Genomic DNA, 22,053 nt, shown 5'->3' with positions numbered 1-22,053 from the left:
AAATAATCTGAGAAGCTGGGTTCTATGAAGAAAAGCATGGCATCAGGATTGCAGGCAGACTCATTAACAACCTGTGATACGCAGATGATACAACCTTGCTTGTTGAAAGTGAAGAGGACTTAAAGTATTTACTGATGAAGATCAAAGAGCACAGCCTTCGGTATGGATTACATCTCCATATAAAGAAAACAAAAATCCTCACCACTGGACCAATGAACAACACTCTTACCAACGGAGAAAAGATTGAAGTTGTCAAGGACTTCATTCTTCTTGGATCAACTATCAACACTCATAGAAGCAGCAGTCAAGAAATTAGATGATGTATTGCATTAAGCAAATCTGCTGCACAAGACTTTTTTTTTTTTTTAATGTTTTATTGTGAATTATGTGATAGCTTACATGGGAGAACATTAAAGTGTTGAAGAGCAAAGATGTCAGTTTGAGGACTAAGGTACGCCTGACCCAAGCCATGGTATTTTCATTAACCTCATATGTATGCGAAAACAGGGCAGTGAATAAGGAAGACCATAGAAGAATTGATGCTTTTGAGTTATGATGTTGGAGGAGAATATTGAAAGTGCCAAAAGAACAAAGAGATCTGTGTTGGAAGAAGTGCACCCAGAGTGCTCCTTGGAGGCTAGGATGACCAAACTTCGTCTCTCATACTTCAGACATATTGTCAGGAGGGACAAGTTGCTGGAGAAGGATTTCATGTTTGCTAAGGTGGAGGGTCAGAGGAAAAGAGCAAGACCCCCAGCGAGATGGGTTGGCAGAGTGGCAGCATCAGTGGGCTCAAGCGTGCCAACAAATGTGAGGTTGGCCCAGGACCAGGCAGTGTTTCATTCTGTTGTACATGGGGTCTCTATGAGTTGGTACCAACTTGATGGCACCTAAGAACAACAACAACATGACAGTACTTAAACAACAGCAACAGAAACTGAAAGGTTAGTGATTTAAATCCATCCAGTAATACCACAGAAGAAAGGACTGGTGATCTGCTTCCATAAATGTTATAGCTTTATAGAGAAACTGTATAGAGCTCAGTTCTACTCTGTAACACATAAGTTCACCATGAGTCTGGAACTGATGAAGTGGCATCAGGTTTGCGCCTTGCCTCAGCCTTCGTGCATTCCACTTTCTGTGCTTTCTGTGGTAGCCTGATCCAGTCGCTTCCTGATCCTGGGTGCTCATGGCTGTCACTCATCTTCCCAGCCCAGCATGTATGTTCATCTTTTTCCCTCTGGGTTTCCCTCTAGTCTGAGAGTGCCTGTAGATGAGAACTAGTATTAGGTCAGCTGGCAGTGATACATGGATGCTTTATTATTAGAAAATTCCAAGCATACAGTAAAGGTGAGAGAATAATACCATCAATACCTGGTATTTTAAATGTTTGTTACATCACAAAGAATGTGCTTATCACTCTCCTCAGAGTAGAGATTTCAATATAAAATGAATCAAGAAGATCAGTTATAAAAGAGATACCAGCTATTCCCCATTTCTCTTCTCTCTTCCACTCTAACACCTCAAAAGAGTTGTGTATATTCTTTCTGTCTAGTGTTAATCTACCTATTTTTTATAATTCTTTTTAAAAACTTGGTTCATTTTGTATTGTTGAGAATGTGCTCAGCAGAATACGCACCAATTCAACAATTTCAGCATGTGCAGTTTAGTGACATTGATCACATGCCCTGAGTTAACCATTCTGAGTTGTTCCTCCCTCATTAACATAAACTCACTGCTCGTAAAGGTTCGAGTTGCTGTTGTCATTTTATTCCATACAGATAGTTCTTAAAAGAGCAAAATGTTCAAGGCAGCTTGTTCTACTATTTAAGCTAAATTATAGTTTGATTTTAAGAAGACTTCAGGGGATATTTTTAGTTTAAGGTTTAAAATGTTCAGGTCAGTAATTTCTGGAGCTCATCTACCTTCTCAAACTCCAGAAAGTCTAGAGCCCATGAGAATTTGAAATTCTGTTCTGCGTGTTCTCCCTTTTGATTGGAATTCTTGCTTTTTTTTTTTTTTTAATTAAATTTTCTATCGTAATGTCGTTGTTATTGTTAATTGCTGTTGAATCGGTTCCGACCCATAGCGACTCTGTATAGGGTTTCTAGGAGCAGCTGGTGAGCTTGAACCACCAACCTTGCAGTTCAAACGGGTTTATAGTCTGGCGCATTAACCCACAGTGCCACACCAGGACTCTATAGTAATAGTGAGGTTTGATTCCCCCCCCCCCCAAATTGTATTTATTTTGTTGTTGTTGAGAATATACATAGCATACACCAATCTAACAGTTTCTACCTTCACATTTAGTGACACTGATTACATTCTTGGGAGTTGTGTAACCGCCTTCACCCTGCGTGTTCCTCCCTGTTGTTCCTGAGTGTTCCTCCCTATTGACACCAACTCACAATTCCCCAAGGTTCCAGTCTAACCTTTCCAGTTGCTATCAGTTTGATCACATAAGTTGTTGTTGTTATGTGCCGTGGAGTCAGTTCCGACTCATAATGACCCTGTACAGGGTTTCCGAGGCTGTAAATCTTTATGGGAGCAGAAAGCCTCATCTTTCTCCCGAGGAGCAGCTGGTAGTTTCGAACTGCTGACCCTGAGGTTAGCAGCCCAATTCGTAACCACTACTCATAGATAATTCTTAAAAGGCCTTAGTGCTCAAGGGAGAGCTTTTTTACTAGTTAAGAAAAACTGTTTGGTTTTAAGATGACTTCAGGGGATATTTTTAGTTTAAGGTTTAAAGATTATTTCAGGGCAATAGTTTCAGGGGTTCCTCAACTCTCTGTGGCTCCAGAAAGTCTAGAGTCCGTGAGAATTTGAAATTCCACTTAGTAGATAATGTTACTTTAAAAAATTGTAGTACTTTAATTGCCAATTGTGACTTTAATGGAGTCTCTCAGGACTAATGGGCAAATGACTTTTTTTTTTTAAGCTTTTATTGTGAATCAAGTGATAGTTTACATGGGAGAACATTGGTTTTGTACTCAGCCAATCATATTTTGTTTCATTGCAATGAAACAGAGTTCTCAGCTGCTCTATCTCTCAATGCCATCGTCTCTGCCTCTATCTCTGGTGTCGCTGCTTCTCTGGTTAGGGTCCCATATTCTGCTCATGCTCTTCTCACTTGATGATCCTAGGGGCCTCTGTTCCTGGAATTAAGATGAACTACTCCCCTCCTTTATGTTACAAAAGTTCTACTTTTTACAGTTGTGACAATTGCAACAACAACTCAAATAGTGGGGTTTTGATGGAGATGGACAGATGTATATATTTATACGCTTAATCTACTTCTTAAACTGGAAATAAGCATCTTCAAAATTAACTACTAAAAAAAGTAAATGCTAAATTGTTTTACACGCTTACGTAAAAATAGTGATAAAATGTACTCATTGCAGAATTTAAAAATCGAGCAGTGCATCTTGGACTGTCCGTTAGCAGCCTGTGTGGGGTGAGCTCAGGGTTCAGCACCTGGGAAGTGTGTGCAGCAGTGACATGATTCTTTTAAATAGCTTCGTTTTCTAAAAGCCTGACTATTCTAACAGAGTCGTTTTCTGACAGTTTATGTGCATTGATGATGCTGTTTTATTCCAAACTGTCTATACAAATTTGGAGGCACAGACTTAGAAAAAAAATTTTTTTTAAGAAAAAGAATTTCTATTTTTGGCTATGAAATGGAATTCTGTTCAGCCTTACTCACTATCGTATTACAAGAGAAAAAAATCTTAGATTCTTTGATGAGTCATTTCTGTCAGATTTAATGTGACGGTAGATCATAGAGAGGAGCCCTGGTGGCACAGTGGTTAAAGTACTCAGCTAGTCATTGAAACATTGTCAGCAGTTTGAACTCACTAGCCACTCTGGGAGAAAACTGTAGCAGTCTGCCTCCCTAAAGATTAGCAGCCTTGGACACTGTATGGGCCACCTACTGTGTTCCATAGGGTCAATGAGAGTCGGAATCATCTTGACAGCAGTGGGTTTTAGATTGGTAAACTATAACCACCTAATACCTTAATGAGCGTACAACTGAAGGCCTGAGGCATTCACTTGCAGGACCAGTTCTTTCTTGTTCCCTTAACAAGATGTATCTCAACTTCAATACGAGTAAAAGAAAATCTCACTTATGCTTAAGCATCTAAGAAAGTCACTGACCTGTATCATCAGAAAGCTTAGAGTCAGGATTCAGGCTTAGTTGACTCTAGCAACTCAGGATATGATAATCACCGAGTCTTTGTCAGTCTTGGTATCTCTCTGCTTTATCTTCTATGGAGTTAGCGTCATCTTGAAACTGGCTATATTTGTAGTTGCAAAATGTGTGCTCTTAGGGCCGTTTGCTTTCACTTCCAAAAAGAGAGAGCACCTCTCTCACAAGGACTTAATAAGATTCAGGACTGCATTTTGATTTGGTCAGCAGAGAGAGGTCCACTGTGCACCCCTGAACCAATCACTAGCTAGGAGTATATCCCCCCACTGATGGTATAGGTCTGATTAGATGCTCGTTCTTTTCCTGTAGCCAGATATGCTGATTTGCCTACAAAATCAGGTGTCACCTATGAAGCCAGGTGCAGGGGTGGGGGTGGGGGGGACAGGAGGTGGGGGAGTGGGTGTATGTGCATCACTCCTACCCAAACTGCAAAGCTGTTACTCAATGGAAAATGATTGTATGCTTTCTGAGGCAGCAAAAACAATGTTCATTGCAGCAGCTCCACCGAATCAACCCTGTTCCTGTATTTGCAGGCTCTTCGCAAGAGAAGATAGCAAGCACGTGGTACAGATAGTAGGACTTCGAGAGCTTCAGGTGGACAGTGTGGATCTCCTTTTAGAGGTACCTCTTCTTTACTAACCCACTCTTGACACCAGCTTAAGTATAGAGAGTTTGTTGCTGTTTAGTGAGTATGATGAAGTCAGATTTAGGCCAAGGCCAATGACAGGCACACACCTTTTATTTTTTTTCTGAGAAGATAGCTTGTTTCTTTACTCAGTTCATGTCTCAGTGTCATAGTAATGGGAGGTGGCATGTGGGAGAACCAAGTGCATGCAGGGATTCTCTTGGACCTGTTTCAAGGACTGTCAATGTGTATTTCTATGGCAGTGACTCTTAAGAAAAGCTGCTGTTGAGAATTTTTAATAGGTAAACTTTCACATGGGTTCAAAATTCAAAAGGTACAATGAAAATGTTCTTCCATTCCTGTTCCTAAGCCATTTCCCTTTTCTTGAGGCAATTAATTGTATTCATTTTTTTGTTATTGTTTATTCTTTAAAAATCTCTTATTTAAAATTATCCTTTTATTCTGATAACAAAATTAATACTATACATGTTCATTATTAAAACCAAAACTTTCTAGAAATTTATGAATATAGAAAATAAAGACCCCCGCTTTCTTACTACACACAGCCCCCTCACTCCTTACTGAGATATCCATGATTAACAGTTTTAGGATATTTAGGCTTTTCCTATTCAGGACATTTATTAACGTATGTGCAAATACATTTCTGGCGACCCTCCCTTTAATACCGTGGTCCTCCACCTTTTCTGTACTTTAGATCATTCTTTACTTAAAAAAATTGCTTCTCCTTTATTGTAAAAAATGGCACTATACAGAAAAGTGCATAAACCTAAATGTTTACCAGATAAGGAATAATTACAAAATAAGTACCCATAATCAACCACTTAGATAAAAAACTAGAACATTGCAGCACCCCACACATCCCTTGTGTGCCCCAGAACTGCACCCTCATTATCCTGACTTTCATGTTTATGACTTCCTTGTTTATCATTCAAGTTTTGTTACCTGTGTCGTCAACTCTAAACCCATGAGTTTGCATGCTTTGAACATTATATGAACAGAAAAATATTGTATGATTCTTTTATGTCTTGGTTTCCTTACTCAACATTATACTATTGATTTCCACTTATGATTTTACATATAGATGTAGGTTTGTACAGTTTTTTAATTTGCTGTATTGTTGTTGTTGTTAAATGCCGTCTAGTTGATTCCAACCCATAGAAATCCTGTATAGGGTTTCCAAGGAGCAGTTGGTGAGCTTGAACCACCAACCTTGCAGTTCAAACAACTTTGCAGTCTGATGCATTAGCCCACATCGCCACACCAAGACTCCACACCAGTGACTAAAATATTCGGAAGTATTTTGTCTCTCCTTCTTCATAGTCTGTCTTAGTCTGGAAGCTCATCTGAAACCTTTCCACTATGGGTGACCCTGCAGGTATTTAAAATACCCATGGCATAGCTTCCAGAATCACAGCAACTCACAATGCACCACAGTATGACAAACTGACAGGCGAGTGATGGAGTATGAGTATCCCTGAACATTTCTTTGTGCTCATGCAGAATCTTTACATGGACCAAGAGGCAGTTTTTTGATCCCCTCAGTGCAAACCCCCTTCCAAGACTAAGACTCAGTGGGAATACACGCTGTGATTGGTGGCCATGCTCGACACCGATAAGGGGAAGTGAGGGAAAAACAGCAATGAAGCGGTGAGCTAAGCCCTACAACGTTCAATAGACTTCTGTGAACCCGAGTGAAGACCTGGTTAGCCAGCAGTGTGGCAAGACCTGGGGACTCTTGGGCCCAGAGTCAGTGACATAGCCACAGAGGACTAGAGCGGAGAGTGAAGTGTCCAGCTGATAAGAAGAGAGGGCATATGCATAAGAACACCCATACTTGCAGATAATACCCACTTATCCTGGCTTCAGTGACTGGATGATCAGAGCTCAACCAGAAGTAAAAAGAAGAGGAAAAAAAAAGTATTCTCATACAATTTGATGAACTTGACCTACACCTATGGAAACAGTAGCTCAAAAGAGGGAACAAGTCCTTACAGCAAGAATCATTCCCACCCCCTCCACACACAGAGTAGACAGGGATGGGCAACTTGGACATTGGCTACCCAAAATGGGTGGGGAGGGGGGCGGGGGAGGCTACAAAGGCAAGAAGTGACTGGCTTACAAGCTTTCAAGAGGGAACCTAGATCCAGAGGGCTTGGAGGAAGGTAGAATTTCCAATGAGTAGTATTCAATCTGTCTGGGTGGGGTTGATGCAATGAAATGCACACGGGTTTCTTGTGATACAATAGTGAATAATTGTTATCAGGACTGATTGTAAGGGTTGGAAATGTAAAGGTAGACGTTTTATAGCAAGGAGGGTTGTGATTAACTTTTCAGTCTAGGAGCGGAGGTCCGTAGGACCATCAAGAGCAGAGAGCGGGACCCTAACCAGAGAAGCAGTGATGCCTGAAATGGAGCCAGAGATGATGACGTGGAGCAATGGAGCAGCTGGAGACTTTAGTCCCAGAGAGGGAGAGCGACTGTGTGCTGAAGACCTGGGGGGCACGGGGGGAAGGATTGCATGGAGGGGATTGTAACCATGGCAGTGAGACGATATACGATAGAATGAATGTAAAACTAATGTTCTCCCATGTAAACTATCACATAATTCACAATAAAACATTAAAAAAAAAAAGAGGCAGTTGTTTGAACAGAACATGGGAACACTGAATGGTTTAAAATTAAGAAAGATGTGCGACAGGGTTGTATTCTTTCACCATACTTATTCAACCTGTATGCTGAGCAAATTATCCCAGAAGCTAGGTTCTATAAAGAAAAACGTGGCATCAGGATTGGAGGAAGACTTGTTAACAACCTGGCAATATGCAGATGATACAACCTTGCTTGCTGAAAGTAAAGAGGACTTAAAGTATTTCCTGATCTAGATCAAAGAGCACAGCCTTAGGTATGGATTGCATCTCAATGTAAAGAAAACAAAAATCCTCACCACTGGATCAATGAACAACATTCTTTTCAACTGAAAAAGATTGAAGTTGTCAAGGACTTCGTTCTTCTTGGATCAACCATCAACACTCATGGAAGCAGAAGTCTAGAAATCAAACGACATATTGCACTAGCAAATCTGCTGCATAAGACCTTTAAAATGTTGAAGAACAGAGATGTCAGCTTACTTAAAATGTCACTTACATAAAGGTCTTGACCTTTAAAGTGTTGAAGAACAGAGATGTCAGCTTGAGGACTAAGGTGTGCCTGACCCAAGCCATGGTATTTTCATTAACCTCATATGCATGCGAAAGCTGGACAATGAATAAGGAAGACTATAGAAGAATTGATGGTTTTGAGTTTGGGTTGGAGGAGAATATTGAAAGTGCCATGGACTGCCAAAAGAACCAACAGATCTCTGTGTAGAAAGAAGTGCAGCCAGAGTGCTCCTTGGAGGCCAGGATGACCAAACTTTGTCTCTCATACTTTGGACATATTGTCAGGCGGGACCAATTTCTGGAGAAGGGTATCATGCTTGGTAAGGTGGAGGGTCAGAGAAAAAGAGGAAGACCCCCAGGGAGATGGCTTGGCAAAGTGGCAGCATCAGTGGGCTCAAGCATGGCAACAATTGTGAGGATGACCCAGGACTGGGCAGTGTTTCGTTCTGTTGTACATAGGGTCGCTACGAGTCGGTAACCGACTCAATGGCACCTAACAACAACAATAACCCCATTATATGAATACACCACATTTGTTTATTTATTCTATTCTTAAAGATATTTGCGTTGTTTCCATTTGAGAGCTATTATGAACAATGCAGCTGGGAATGTTCTTACACATGTATTTCAGTGCATATGCACTAAGTTCTCTAGAGTGTATTCCTTTTGTGGTTAAGTATTTTTGAGTTGTTTCCAATTCATAGCGACCTGTATAGGCTTTCCAAGGAGTTGCTGATAAGCTTGAACTGCTGACCTTGTGGTTAGCAGTCCAGTGGTTATCCTACAGTGCCATGCCAGGACATCTAATTGTGAAATTATTGGGTCAGAAGACATATATATCTGTTCAACTTTACTAGATAATGCTATTTTCCAGACTCTTGCATAGGCAGTATGTGTGAGCAGTCCCATTGCTTTACAGCCTTGCTGCTTTAGTCTACTGATAGATTTTAAATTGTGTTGCAACTTTGAAGGTATTTAATTATATCTTATTGTGATTTTAATTTGCATTTCCCCCTTATTGATATTGAAATGGAATATTTTTTCACATTTGATCATTTGGATCTTCTCTTTTGGGAAATGCCATTTTGGGTTTGTTCTTCATTTTGAAGCTCTTTTTCTTGCTGATAGTTAAGAACTCTGTTTTCTGGATGTGTTTTGTCAGGTATTTGTGCCATAGTCTATTGTCTCATACTGTGACTGTTCAGTTTCATCCTAATGTCCTTTAGAGTCTGAGTCCACAAGAGGTGCAGCCCAGCATGGCTTACTATGATTATTTTAAGTTGAAGTATCATTCACATGCTATAACATTCACCCTTTTAAAGTGTACAGTTCAGGGATTTAAAAAATGTATTTACATAGTTGTACAACTTTCACCACTATCTAATTTTAGAACATGATCATCACCCCCAAAAGAAACCCAATACCTATTAGCAGTCACTTTCTATTTCCCCTCTAGCCAGCCCATGATAACCACTAATCACTTTCTGCCTCTAGGGATGTGTCAACTCTGGTCATTTTATACAAATGGACTCATACAATATCTGGTCCTTTGTGACCGAGTTTTTTCACTTAGCATGTTTTCAAGGTTCATCCATGTTGCAGATTCTCTTTGTACTTCATTTCTTTTTATACTTGGATCAGATTCCATTGTGTGGCTATACCATACATTGTTTATCCATTCATTAGTCAAAGGACATTTAGGTTGTTTCTACTTTTTGAATCCTGTTATGAACACTTGTATACCAGTTTTTGTGTGGACATATGTTTTCAGTTCTCTTGGTTACATGTACAGAGTAGAATTGCTGGGTTGTACCTTTTAAGATGAGGCTGTCTGCTTCTGAGAAGATTTAAAGCCTCAGAAACCGTATACACGGTCACTACGAGTTGGAGCCAACTCGAGAGCAACTTAGCAACAACAACCTTTTGAGAAATGTCTACTATTTTTCTAAGCAATTGCACTATTTTACATTCTCACAAGCTTCATATGAGGGCAGGATGACTCAAGAAGATCATACATGAAGAAAACAAAAGTTCGTTACAAAAACAGGAAAGAATGAGTGACTCAATCTGGATGTCAAAAGGGACCCTGGAACTTGCTCTTGAACTTAGATAAGCTAAAGTTGTTGGAAAAAATGATGAACTACAAGAGCTGAAAAGAAAATTTCAAAGAGCAGCTCAAGAAGACAGGTATTAAAATGAAATGTACAAAGAACTGGCGTCAGAAGAACACACTCAGCATTTCTCAAGCTGGAATAACTGAAGGAAAAATTAAGCTCTAGCTTGCTATATTGAATGATTTCATGGGCAAAATACTGAATGATGCAGAAAACATCAAAATAAGATGGAAAGAATGGTTTCTCCAATTGTGAAAAACAGAAGCATGGTGAAAACCAATTAGTCCAACAGACTAATGGAACATAGGAACTTCAGTCTCTACTATTTTGAGACCAGAAGAATTAGATGTAGCCCAGCTACCACTATCAACTGCTCTGAAAGAGAGCAGATGGAAAGGTCCCATATAGAGTGGGAGAGAATATGGAACAAAACTCAAAATTAAAAAAAAGCAAACAACCAACCACCTGATATTACCATACATGACACCACCCAGAACTCAATCCAGATATAGAAATATTTAAAGTAAAAACCAGTCTATAAGACTGAAAATAGAGATATCAATGTATAATGAAGTCAACTACAAAGTAAAAAGAGAGAATAATACAGATACTGACCTTCCAAATGGCAAGGAAGTCAGGTAGATTTCAAGATAAACTGTTTTAAAAAAGCAGGGGAAGAAATTAATAAACTACAGGGTAACCTCAAAGAAAAATAATACACCTGCATATCAAAATGAAAAAAGAGGAAAATAAAGATTTTGTAAACCTTAACACAACAGAAAAGAAAACCCACAAACAAAATGAATTTAGTATAGAATATGTGCAACAAAGAATCTAGCAGCACCACAAAAAAATACACTCAGAAAATGACAAAAATCAATTCATACCTATTGATAATTATACTGAATGTAAATGTACCAATGTACCAGTCACAAGAAAGAACAGAATGGATAAGAAAATGAGATCCTTCAATATGCTGTCTACAAGAAACATATAAAAAAGATGGAGCCAGCTTAAATGTCCATCAGCAGAAGGATGGTTAAACAAAGTTTGGTATGTACACAGTGGGATACTACAAAACACTGAAGAATAATGATGAATCTGTGAAACATCTCACAACATGGTTGAACTTGGAGGACATTATGCTGAGTGAAATTAGTCAATCACAAAAGGGCAAACATTGTATGGGACCAATGTTGTAAAAAGGTTTTCTTAATAAAGGAAATAATCTATGATGGTGGGACGAGGAATTATTTACAGGCTAAAGGGTAAACACATGTTAACGTTTAATGGCAGGCAAGATACAACAAAAGGGAGGTGAGCAGAGGAAAGTTGAAGGTATCAGGAGACAAAGGGAGGAATGCAATGGTTAAAGTTAATAGAGATAAGTACTGTTAACTTTTGGTACATGGAGGGGATTGTAACCATGTAATGAAGCAAAGCATATGATTTGTTGACTGTAAAACTGATGATCTGCTCTGTACACCTTCACTCAATTCACAGTAAAAAGTTTAAATAAATAAGACTAGGCTGACTGGTCAGAAAGAGAGTGAAGGAACCTGAGACAATGGCCCTTAACCACACTTCAGGTCTGTAAAGGATCCCACCCTTGTGGCCCAATGTTCATCCAAGCAGTAGATGGGTGTATAAGGGGGACAGCAACACTAGTAAAGGAAGCTCACCGTGGAATGGTCATTCAAAAATCAAAAAGGCAACAGTTACCTAAAGACAGTTGATAAGGTATGGGGTGGTGGGTAGAATGGAAGTAGGATCCCCAGGGAGAAAGCACAAGCCCAATAACCATTGGTGCATGGAAGGGATTGCAGTCATGGAGATGAAACAGTGTATGATCTGTTCAATGTAAAGCTGATGATCTTATCTGTAAACCTTCACTCAATTCACAATAAAAAAAATTTTTTTTTTTAATTTAAAAAATTGTAAAAGCTGGATGTACAGCAAAAGACGAAGATGGAGTTAGTACGTGGTATCACTGTACCAAAAGGAACTGGTAGTACTCAGCCATTTTAAGAGATAGCATATGATCAGTAACTGATGGTCTTAAAGGACAAAGTTCAAGCTACACTGAAGGCATTAGTGAAAAGCAAGGCTACAGGAAAATTGACTGAATACAAATTGAAATGTTTCAACAAACTGATGCATTACTGGAGATGTTTACTCATCTATTTCATGAAATTTGGAAAAGAGCTACCTGACCTACTAATTGGAAGAAGTCCATATTTGTGCCCATTCCAAAGAAAGATGATCCAACAAAAAGCAGAAATTATTAGTATCACAAGCAAGTAAAAGTTTTGTTGAAGATAATTTAAAAAAACACACAAGCCAGATTCAGAAGAGGATGTGGAACTCGGGATATCATTGCTTCTATCAGATGAATCTTGGCCAAAGCAAAGGGTACCAGAAAGATTCTTTTTATTTTTATTTTTTTTAATTTGAAATACAACTTTATTCTGGTTCTAAATGGTAAGGAATGGGAATGACAGTAACAAACAAGATTTCACCACTGAATAGTGTGATGCGACTGTAGCAGTCATATATTTGAAACTCAAAAAGGAAACAACTGCATTCCAACAGCTAGATATGCAGGTCCAAAAAAATGAAGGTATTTTTAACTGCCACATTCACTCTGAAGCCCATTCATCTCCTTCAGCATCCCAAAGATTAGAACATGTTCTGCTTAGCTATATAATAAAGTGGCAAACACGCGGCACCACTGACATCACAGGACAGTTGCCTATAAAACTAGACTTTTGACGCTGGGCTCCAGCTTTGTTCTCTTACAGATCATCATCCTTGTCTGGGAGAGCAGTTGTCTGCACAACCGCTAAATCATGCTCCTATTGTGCTGCCAAAGCTGGGTCCATGACAACTTCTGGTGGAGCCAGAGCAGGCATTACAACAAACTCCAAATTAGGATCGCCAATTAGTTTTCTAGCAAGCCAAAGGAAGGGCTTTTCAAACTTGTAGTTACTTTTTGCAGAAACGTCATAGTACTGAAGATTCTTCTTTCGGAGGAAGACAATGGATTTTGCTTTAACTTTCCTGTCCTTAATGTACATTTTATTACCACACAAGACAGTGGGGATGTTTTCACATACTCGAACCAGATCCTTCTGCCAGATCCTTCTGCCAGTTAGGTACGTTCTTGTAAGTAACTCCTGAGGGTACATCAAACATTATAATGGCACATTGGGCTTGGATATAATAGCCATCTCTAAGTCCCCCCAATTTTTCCTGACCAGCCATGTCCCACACATTGACTTTAATCGGTCCTCTGTTAGTATGGAACACTACAAGGGAATGGACCTCAATTCCCAAGGTGGCTACATACTTCTTCTCAAATTCACCAATCAGATGACATTTCACAAATGTCGTTTTTCCAGTACCGCCATCACCCACCAATACAAGTTTGAACTGCACTTGGGGTTCTCCTTGGGCAGCCATCACGATGGTTCTTCCAGAAGCATCTTCAGGCTGCGACTGACTGAGGGATGGAAAGATGGCGGAAGCCCCAGAAAGATTCTTGCTAGTGCTTTATCGACTATCCAAACCATTTGACTATGTGCATCATAACAAACTATGATAGATAACATTGCAAAGAATCGATATTACAGAACGCTTAATTGTCCTCATGAGGAACGTGTACAGCAGGGGTGGGGAACATCCAGCCTGTGCACCATATAAGGACCACAAAATCATTTGGTCTGGCCCTGCCAAGGCAACCACAGTTCCAGCCATCACATTAGGGGTGAGTTAGTTAAATGTTTGACCAAATATGGCAGGCTAATTTTTTTTTTTAATGTTTTACTGTGTATTGTGTGATAGTCTACATGGGGGAACATTAGTTTTACATTCATTCCATCATACATCGTCTCATTGCCATAGTTACCGTCCCGTCCATGCATCATCACCCAATCAAAGGGTATACCCTACAATCCTGCCCACTCTCCCCTCACGGTCCTTCTCCCTTTCTGGATCCCTAGTCCCCAGGCACTCCATATCTTCGAGTCATCCTCTCTCTTCACGTCATCCTCTCTGTCTCAGTCTCTGTCCTCACTGCTCCTCTGGGTGGGGTCCCATTCTCCACTCTTCTCCATTGATGGTCCCAGGGCCCTGCGATCCTAGACTGAAAGGTTAATCACGCCCTTCCTTGCTATAAAATGTCCACCTTTACATTACCAGTCCTCACAATCAGTCCTGGTGACAATCATGCACCCTTGCATCCCAAGGGACCCATCCGCATTTCTTTTCATCTGCCCCTCCCAGACAGGTCGGACACTACTCACTGAAGACTCCACCATCCTCCCCACCCTGTGGATCTAGGTTACCTCTTGAAAGCTTGTAAGGCAGTCACTTCTTACCTTTGTATCCCTTCTCCCATTTTTGGTTAGTCAATGTTCAAGTTGCCCATCCCTACTCTTTGTGTGGAGGGGGTGGGAATAATTCTTGGAGCAGGGATTTGTTTCCTCTTTTGAGCTACTGAATTTATACATGGATGTCCAGTTTATCAGACTGTATCAGATGACGCTTTTTTTTTTTCTCTCCTTTCTTCTTCGGGTTGAGCTCTGTTCGTCCCATCATTGGAGCCATGGCAAGTGGGTATCATCTGCAGGTGTGGGTGTTCCTGCGTCTGTCCGCCCTCTTCTTATCAGTTGGTTGCTTCAGCCTCCTCTCTGGTCCTCTGGTTGTGTCACTGACTCTGAGCCCATGAGTTCCCAGGTCTTGCCTCACTGCTGGCCGACCCGGTCTCTACCTGGGCTCACCATAGTCTGCTGAACTATGCAGGGCTTAGCTCGCTGCTTCTTCGATGTTCTTTGGTCACTTCTCTTTATGGGTGACGTGTGTGGTCGCCAATCAGAACGCATTTTCCCTTTGCATCTTAGTCTTGGAGGAGGATTTGCGCTGAGAGGACCTGATTGCTTGCCTTGATGTCTCCTGGGCAGACACCTTGCTTGTTCTTGTGGTAACAGTCGGACTGCTCTCGTTGTTTTGTATTTTTCCTGTAGGTCCTTCTTTCAAGAAGTGTCTTCTGGTTTTCTGGCTGCTCCAGGCTGGTCTGCTTGTCCTTTCAAGAGGAAAGTTTCCCTTCTCTGATGGTCTGGATGAGGTTCAGGCTTCCTTCTATAGTTTTATGCGATGCAGAGGCTCCTCATGAGACCTCCTTCACTAGATACATTGTAGCCCCATTTTAGGTATTCCAATTAGTTACAGGCAGAAGATGGACTTACAAGCTTTCTGTGGTGATATTTCTGGCTATTCCTTTCACTCTCCCTCCAGTGACTGTTTAATATTATAATGCATGGAAAACCAAGGTTCAAAAGTCAGCCAAGTATCTCAACATTATTCCCCACGTTTCCCCATTCCAACCCTATCCCAGTCTCTGGATCCCAGAGCCCTGTTGTTCCAAGGCTGTGAGCAGGCTAATTTTTAAGTTGATAATTTTGTAGTGTCCACAAATGATGTTATAAAAAAATTTTTTTAATATTTTATTGTGAATTATGTGATAGTTTACATGGAAGAACGTTAGTTTTACATTCATTCTATTGTATATCGTCTCATTGCCATGGTTACAATCCCCTCCATGCAATCCTTCTCCCGTGCCCCCCAGGTTTTCAACACACAGTCACTCTCCCTCTCTGGATCTAAAGTCTCCAGCTGCTCCATCACTCCACGTCATCATCTCTGGCTCCATTTCAGGCATCGTTGCTTCTCTGGGTAGGGTCCCGCTCTCTGCTCTTCTCACTTGATGGTCCTAGGTACCTCCGCTCCTAGACTGAAAAGTTAGTCACTTCCCTCCTTGCTATAAAACGTCTACCTTTATATTTGCAACCCTCACAATCAGTCCTGATAACAATTATTCACTATTGTATCACAGGAGACCCGTCTGCATTTCATTGCATCAGCCCCGCCTAGTCAGATTGAATACTACTCACTGGAAATTCTATCTTCCTCCAGGCCCTCTGGATCTAGGTTCCCTCTTGAAAGCTTGCAAGCCAGATGTTATAAATTTTGGCAGAAAAAGGGTTTCCCATCCCTGCTGAACATAGACCTAGAGGCAGTCATTCAGACAGAACAAGGAAATACAGAATGGGTTAAAATAAGGAGAGGTGTGATCCAGGGTTGTATCCTTTTACCATACTTATTCAAACTGCATACTGAACAAATATCTGAGAAACAGGATTATATGAAGAAGAACGACCTCTTTAAAGTGTTAAAGAACAAAGATACTGGTTTGTAGACTAAGGTGCACCTGACCCAAGCCAGATATTTTCAGTCCCCTCATATGCATGTGAAAGTTGGACAATGAATAAGGAAAACCATGGAAGAATTGATGCATTTGAAGTATGGTGTTGGTGAAGAACATTGAAAGTACCGTGGACTGCCAGAAGAACAAACAAATGTCTTGGAAGACGTACAGCCAGAATGCTCATTAGAAGCAAGAATGGTGAGATTTTGTCTCTTGTACTTTGGACATGTTGTCAGGAAGTATCAGTCCCTGGAGAAGGACATAATACTTGGAAAAGTGGATCATCAACAAAAAAAGAGAAATACCCCTAATGAAATGACTTGACACACTGGCTGCAACAATGGGCTCATCAAACATTAACAGTTGTGAGGATGGTGCAAGACCAAGCTGTTTCATTCTGTTGTGCATAGGGTTGCTATGAGTTGGAACTGATTCAGTGGCACTTAACATTATCTTTAAAGCTCCCCAAGTGATTCTAATATGCAGCAATCCTAGTCATTCTGCTGTAATTTTCATCCAGCCATCCTGTCTAGAGTAAAGGGAGAATATGTACTACAAGTTACAAGTACTTGACAAGTCCTGGTACTTGACAAGACCTGTCTTTTTGTTTCACAGTACACCTCTCCAGGGAAAATGCCTGTCTTCCACTGAGTTCAAGTTGGATTGGCATTATAGAAATGCCTTCAAAGTTAAAACTTCTTTAGTTGATTCTACTCTCTCTTTCCTGCCTGCCTTCTCACTGTTTCTAATAATAATTACAGAAATTTAGTGAGCACTTACTACCCGGAAAATGCTTTTATAAACATTATCCCATTTAATCATCTCAAAATCATGATGAAGTAAAGATTATAACTCTCATCTTACAAATGAGAAAACTGAGGTTAAAATTAAGTGACAACCAAGGATCACATAGCTTAGGCTGCCAACCCGAGATTCCAATCTAGTCTGGTCTTCCTCTGAAAATCTTTCTACCTGGAATGGCATTATAGGATAAGCAGTAGACTTCAAGGCACAAGGTCAGCCATTTGAGCCACAAATCACTCCATGGGAGAAAGATCAGGCTGTCTGCTCCCACAGAAATTTACAGCCTCGGAAACCTATACAGGGTTGTTATGAGTCAGGTTCAATGGCACTTAACAACAATTATGTAGTAGGCCCTAAAGGGACCAGAACAATGTTCCTGCCCTGAAGGAATCACCTGTCTAGTATAGGAAGATAATGCAAAGTATGATAAAAGGATCACATTGAAGTAGCTAGAGAACTCCATCCTGTTTGCTACTAGTCTGTTTGGTAGACCTCACCAAGAGGGACTACCTAAGCAGAGGTCTTTGCTGGTAGTCAGGCATGGGGACAAAGGTAGCTGCATGAGGAAAGGCTAAGAGATGCCCTAAACCTGCATATTACCAAAATCTAAAATGAAGTGGTAGAGTGTAAGACAAACCTAGACAAGAACTGTATTTTAGGGCCTTGTGTGTCATGCAAATGAATTTGGATTATCCCATGCGTGATGGGGGAGTGTTTTAGGTGGGTGAATAATACAAATCAGGTTTTTCGCAAAGAAACATCCTTCTGACAATAAGGAGGGATGCACAGGCAGGAAGGTTGTTTCATGATGCTTTTATTTAATTTTTCTTGATTTATTTTGAGGACCTGAAGATATTTAAACAGTTTTCTGTGTAGTCAAAAAAGTATATTCTATATGTAGTTAAATTTTTTGTTGTCAGTTGGGTGAACATTTACAGAGCAGATGAACGGTTTTACATTTGACAATTCACATACATTTCATTCCTCTCTATGTTTCTTATTTCCATTCCACCTCCTTTCCTAATTCTTTTAACCTTTGTCCTTGAGTAAATGCTGCCCTTTTGATCTCAAACAGTGGATATTTGTAAGATGTGTGTACCTCACAAGTGTTACTGTTCTTATTGTATCTATCTATTGTTTGGCTGAAAATTGAGCCACAAAGCTGAGTTCAGTTCCAGACCCGAAGGGTGGCTAAGGGCTGTAATCTTGGACAGGGTTCCACCAGTCTTCCAGACCAGCAGACCTGATCTTTTTATGATTTTGAGCTTTGTTCCACTGTTTTCTCCCTAGAAGTTCTTTTTCTTATGGAAGCAAGAAAAATGTCACTCATATTATTGAATGAATTAATACCATACTTCTGTAGTTGTTTGCTTAAAGTACGTGTTTAAAATGTGGTGTTTAAACATCACCAGTTTGGGTGAAATTTTGTTGTTGCTTTTTCAAAACTAAGAGTTGGGACACAGGTATGAAATGGCAGGGTTTGTCTTTTTTTTTCTTTCTAGTGGCTTCTTTTTTCTGGGACAAATAGGTAAATTTTGCTTAAGGGCTAGTACCTCATGTTTGTGTGATTCTCAAATTCCCTAATCCTGGGATTCACAACTTGAGATAGCAAGGGAGTGTGACTTGTTTTAGAGTGGCCTGAGAACCAAGAGCCCCTTTATAGTGATTGCAAAGGTAGGCATAGAACAGAAATGTGGGACATTTCCAAGGGGCTCCTCCAAGGCCATAGCCATTCTTAACCTGCCCAGAATCCCTCCAATGGAGAGTCCTAAGGAAATTGCTTCTCACATAATCTGTTCTCTGAGGTCCTCTTTGCTCCCTCATCCCCAACTATTCTTTCCTTTGACCAGGACTTTCAGACATATATGATCTTCATGATGCCCTGTCCCTAGAGATTAGCCATATTGAATGGGAAAGGAGCAAGAACCAGGAGAAAGTACCCTTCTCTTGACTCTAGGCCATAATGTGCTAATGGGCAGACTGATAGCAGATCAGCCCCTCTACCCTGGAACGTTGTATGGTACTTTCCTATCATAAAGTATGTCCCCTAAGAAACAGAAAGGGAAAACACACACCATAAAATATTTTTTAAAAGAAAGAAAATGGCAGAAGAAAGCTTCTTATTAGTACAAATCTAGGTCTTAGAGAGGGACTAGGTATTACTGCCATTGACACTCTCAGTCTGCAATACACATGGTGGTGTGCCAGAGGGACATCAGTTGAGATCAAGCTGGAGAGTTACTCTTAAACATTTACTGACTGGAAACAACAGTCCTTGTGAACTCAGGTGTCACCAGGTGTTCACTCACGTGTCACCTTCAGTATCATCTTCAAGTGTTAGCCTCACAGATCATCAGGTGCACTCAGCCCTGGCCACTTGTTACCTGCCTACAGGACGGGCAGCCTCATTTTACACATGGGCTCATCCTTCCTCAAGGACATTGTTCCTCCCAGGTGTATTCTGTTACCTGGTTCTACTAGTATGGTCTCTAAGAATTCCCTGCCTTTATAGAGGACTCATGAATTCATCACATTTCCCAGATTTGGAATCAAAAATTTATCTCTCAGGCAATGAATGAGCATTTTTTGAAACTCTAGATTCTCAGCCTTCAGCATTCCTCTCCCTGTTCAAAACAGCATGTTGATGGCATGACTGTTTTCAGTGGCTGGAGTCCAGTCCTGAGGCTTCACCCCACATATCCATTCCTTTGCAGCCAGAGGGATCCTAGTTAGTCTTTACTCTCAATTGTGGGAGCTGATCTCAAGGGAAATCAAGGGTTCATAGTATTCCCAATAACTCATCACTGTATGTTTCCTCACATCAGTTTAGCCACCTTTATGAGGGCATCCTGCTAGAACAGGTGGATGTGATCAGTCATTCCACGATGCACATTTCTATCCTTTGCCTCAGTAACTAAGATAGATGGGTATTATGGGACCTTGCTTTGGAGCTGAGTTATGCCCTGGAGATTTTAGTCAGGCTAAATCCATCAAAGATATTAAAAAGAGCACATGAGATCAAGAAGTAAATTAGCTCCTGATCTATTGAATGTTCTCCCCCTAAGATTAGTATTCCACATTGTTTTCATTGCCACTGGGTACTTAACGTTGTATGTTAATGTTTGGGCAAGTTTGCACATAGTGGAAAAAAACTGCAGTGTAGTAACAAAGTTAATATATGTCTGGGCTCTACTGTTTTCAGCTAACTCTTAAGAACCAGAGGGCATTGCTTGCTCCTTGGGCAAATCACTCTGTTGGTTTTCTTTTCAGGTGATCTTAAAGGGCAGCAAGGAACGCAGCACTGGGGCCACTGGAGTTAATGCAGATTCCTCCCGCTCCCATGCTATCATCCAAATTCAGATCAAAGATTCAGCCAAGAGGACGTTTGGCAGGTAAGCTGAAAATATGCAGGAATTGCGTTGTCTCCCTTTGCCTAATGTGACTTTGAAATATGTGTTATCAACAACAGAACACCCTGCCATGGTGTTCTTCATTGCAGGGACACAGAGCAGAGTTGTTAGCCCTGAAATGAATCATTGTACTAAAGTGCCATCAGTTGATTAACCATGAAGTAATGACCTATTGTTGGTCAACCCTAAGTTATTAAAAGGGACATTGATTGCTTCTAACTTGAAGCATAGTATCAGCAGAGGAACAGCCTAGAATACATCTCTGAGAGCTTACGACAAAAAAAAAAAAAAAAGGGGGGGGGGGTTGGGGGAATTAATCCATCCTTCTTGAAAGAAGCCATAAGACAATTGGGTACATTCATTGCTTCTCTGGTGCTATCTTAGCAAATTCTGCCACACTGATGGATGAGCCGATCTCACCTCTGAGTAATGACTTTTCTTCTTTTCTTTTTTTTTACTGGAAAGCAGCCCACAAAAGTGTTTCTGTTTAATTATCTAAGTAGTCACCTAAGTGATTTGCATTGTGGTCATTTAGCCTCATGGAAAGAGTGCTTTATTAATTTCATGCTTTCTCACAAATTATTAAAACGCACAGACGTGTCTGCACCAACAGTGCCAGCAGCACCTGACAGAACACAATTTGGCAATACTTTCAGAAAGCTGCCAGGAATGTCTTGCTTCTCCTAAGGATGAGCCAAATGCTGACCAAAGTGAAAATAAACCAGAGAGCCAAACAAGTCATCCCTGCTGTGTCTTTTTCTCTAGGATCTCTTTTATTGACTTGGCTGGCAGTGAAAGAGCAGCAGATGCCAGAGACTCAGATAGACAGACAAAGATGGAAGGCGCAGAAATAAACCAGAGTCTTCTGGCTGTAAGTTGTCCAAAAGCTTTCATCTAGAAATCTTGACTGAGAGATTTTGCTCTTCTTTACATGAGCCATAGGCAGTGAGGGTGGAGTGGAATCATCAGAGCAGTGGGAATGGGGAATTCCACAGTTGGAGACAGAAGCTGCCCAGTCAGCCTCTCAACAACTTGAGCAACTCTTCCCTTCTCTCCCTGCCCTCTCTTCCTCTGGTCAGTCCCTGCCAATTAGGATCAAAAGAGTGCTAAGTGTTTAGATTAGGTGACCTTTCCCCTTTTCTCCAAGCTTTTAAGACTATTAATTTTCAAACATAACAAAAGTAGAATGGAAGGTACACTGATTCCTCATATACCTGTCATCCATCTTCAGCAATACGCTTATGATTTCTTTGAATTTTTTTTTTTTTGAGTGAAGCACATTTTATTCTTCAAAGTAATATAATTGCAGTTTTACACTTTAGAGAGGTCTTTTGCAGCATATTTGCCCAATGCAATAAATACATTGTTTGATTTAGTCACTGCTATTTCCCTTGGCATTAATTGTGGATCCAAGGAAAGCAAAATTCTTTTTTTTTTTTTTTTTTTTTT

The 22,053-nt window shown here is 40.5% G+C and overlaps 1 protein-coding gene across 1 annotated transcript in view; it reads left to right on the top strand.

Annotated features, from left to right (window-relative positions):
• The window catches only part of KIF24 (kinesin family member 24), a 65,272-nt gene that overhangs the window by 24,391 nt on the left and 18,828 nt on the right, over positions 1-22,053 (top strand). Inside the window, exons 5-7 of the mRNA XM_006863158.1 lie at positions 4,741-4,828; positions 20,465-20,586; positions 21,370-21,475. Coding sequence (XP_006863220.1) covers positions 4,741-4,828; positions 20,465-20,586; positions 21,370-21,475 — 316 coding nt within the window. The remainder of the gene's footprint in view (positions 1-4,740; positions 4,829-20,464; positions 20,587-21,369; positions 21,476-22,053) is intronic.

The sequence above is a fragment of the Chrysochloris asiatica genome, unplaced genomic scaffold, assembly GCF_000296735.1.
Source record: "Chrysochloris asiatica unplaced genomic scaffold, ChrAsi1.0 scaffold00053, whole genome shotgun sequence".
NCBI classification, from domain to species: Eukaryota; Metazoa; Chordata; class Mammalia; order Afrosoricida; family Chrysochloridae; genus Chrysochloris; species Chrysochloris asiatica.
This window is presented reverse-complemented; position numbering and strand designations above follow the sequence as displayed.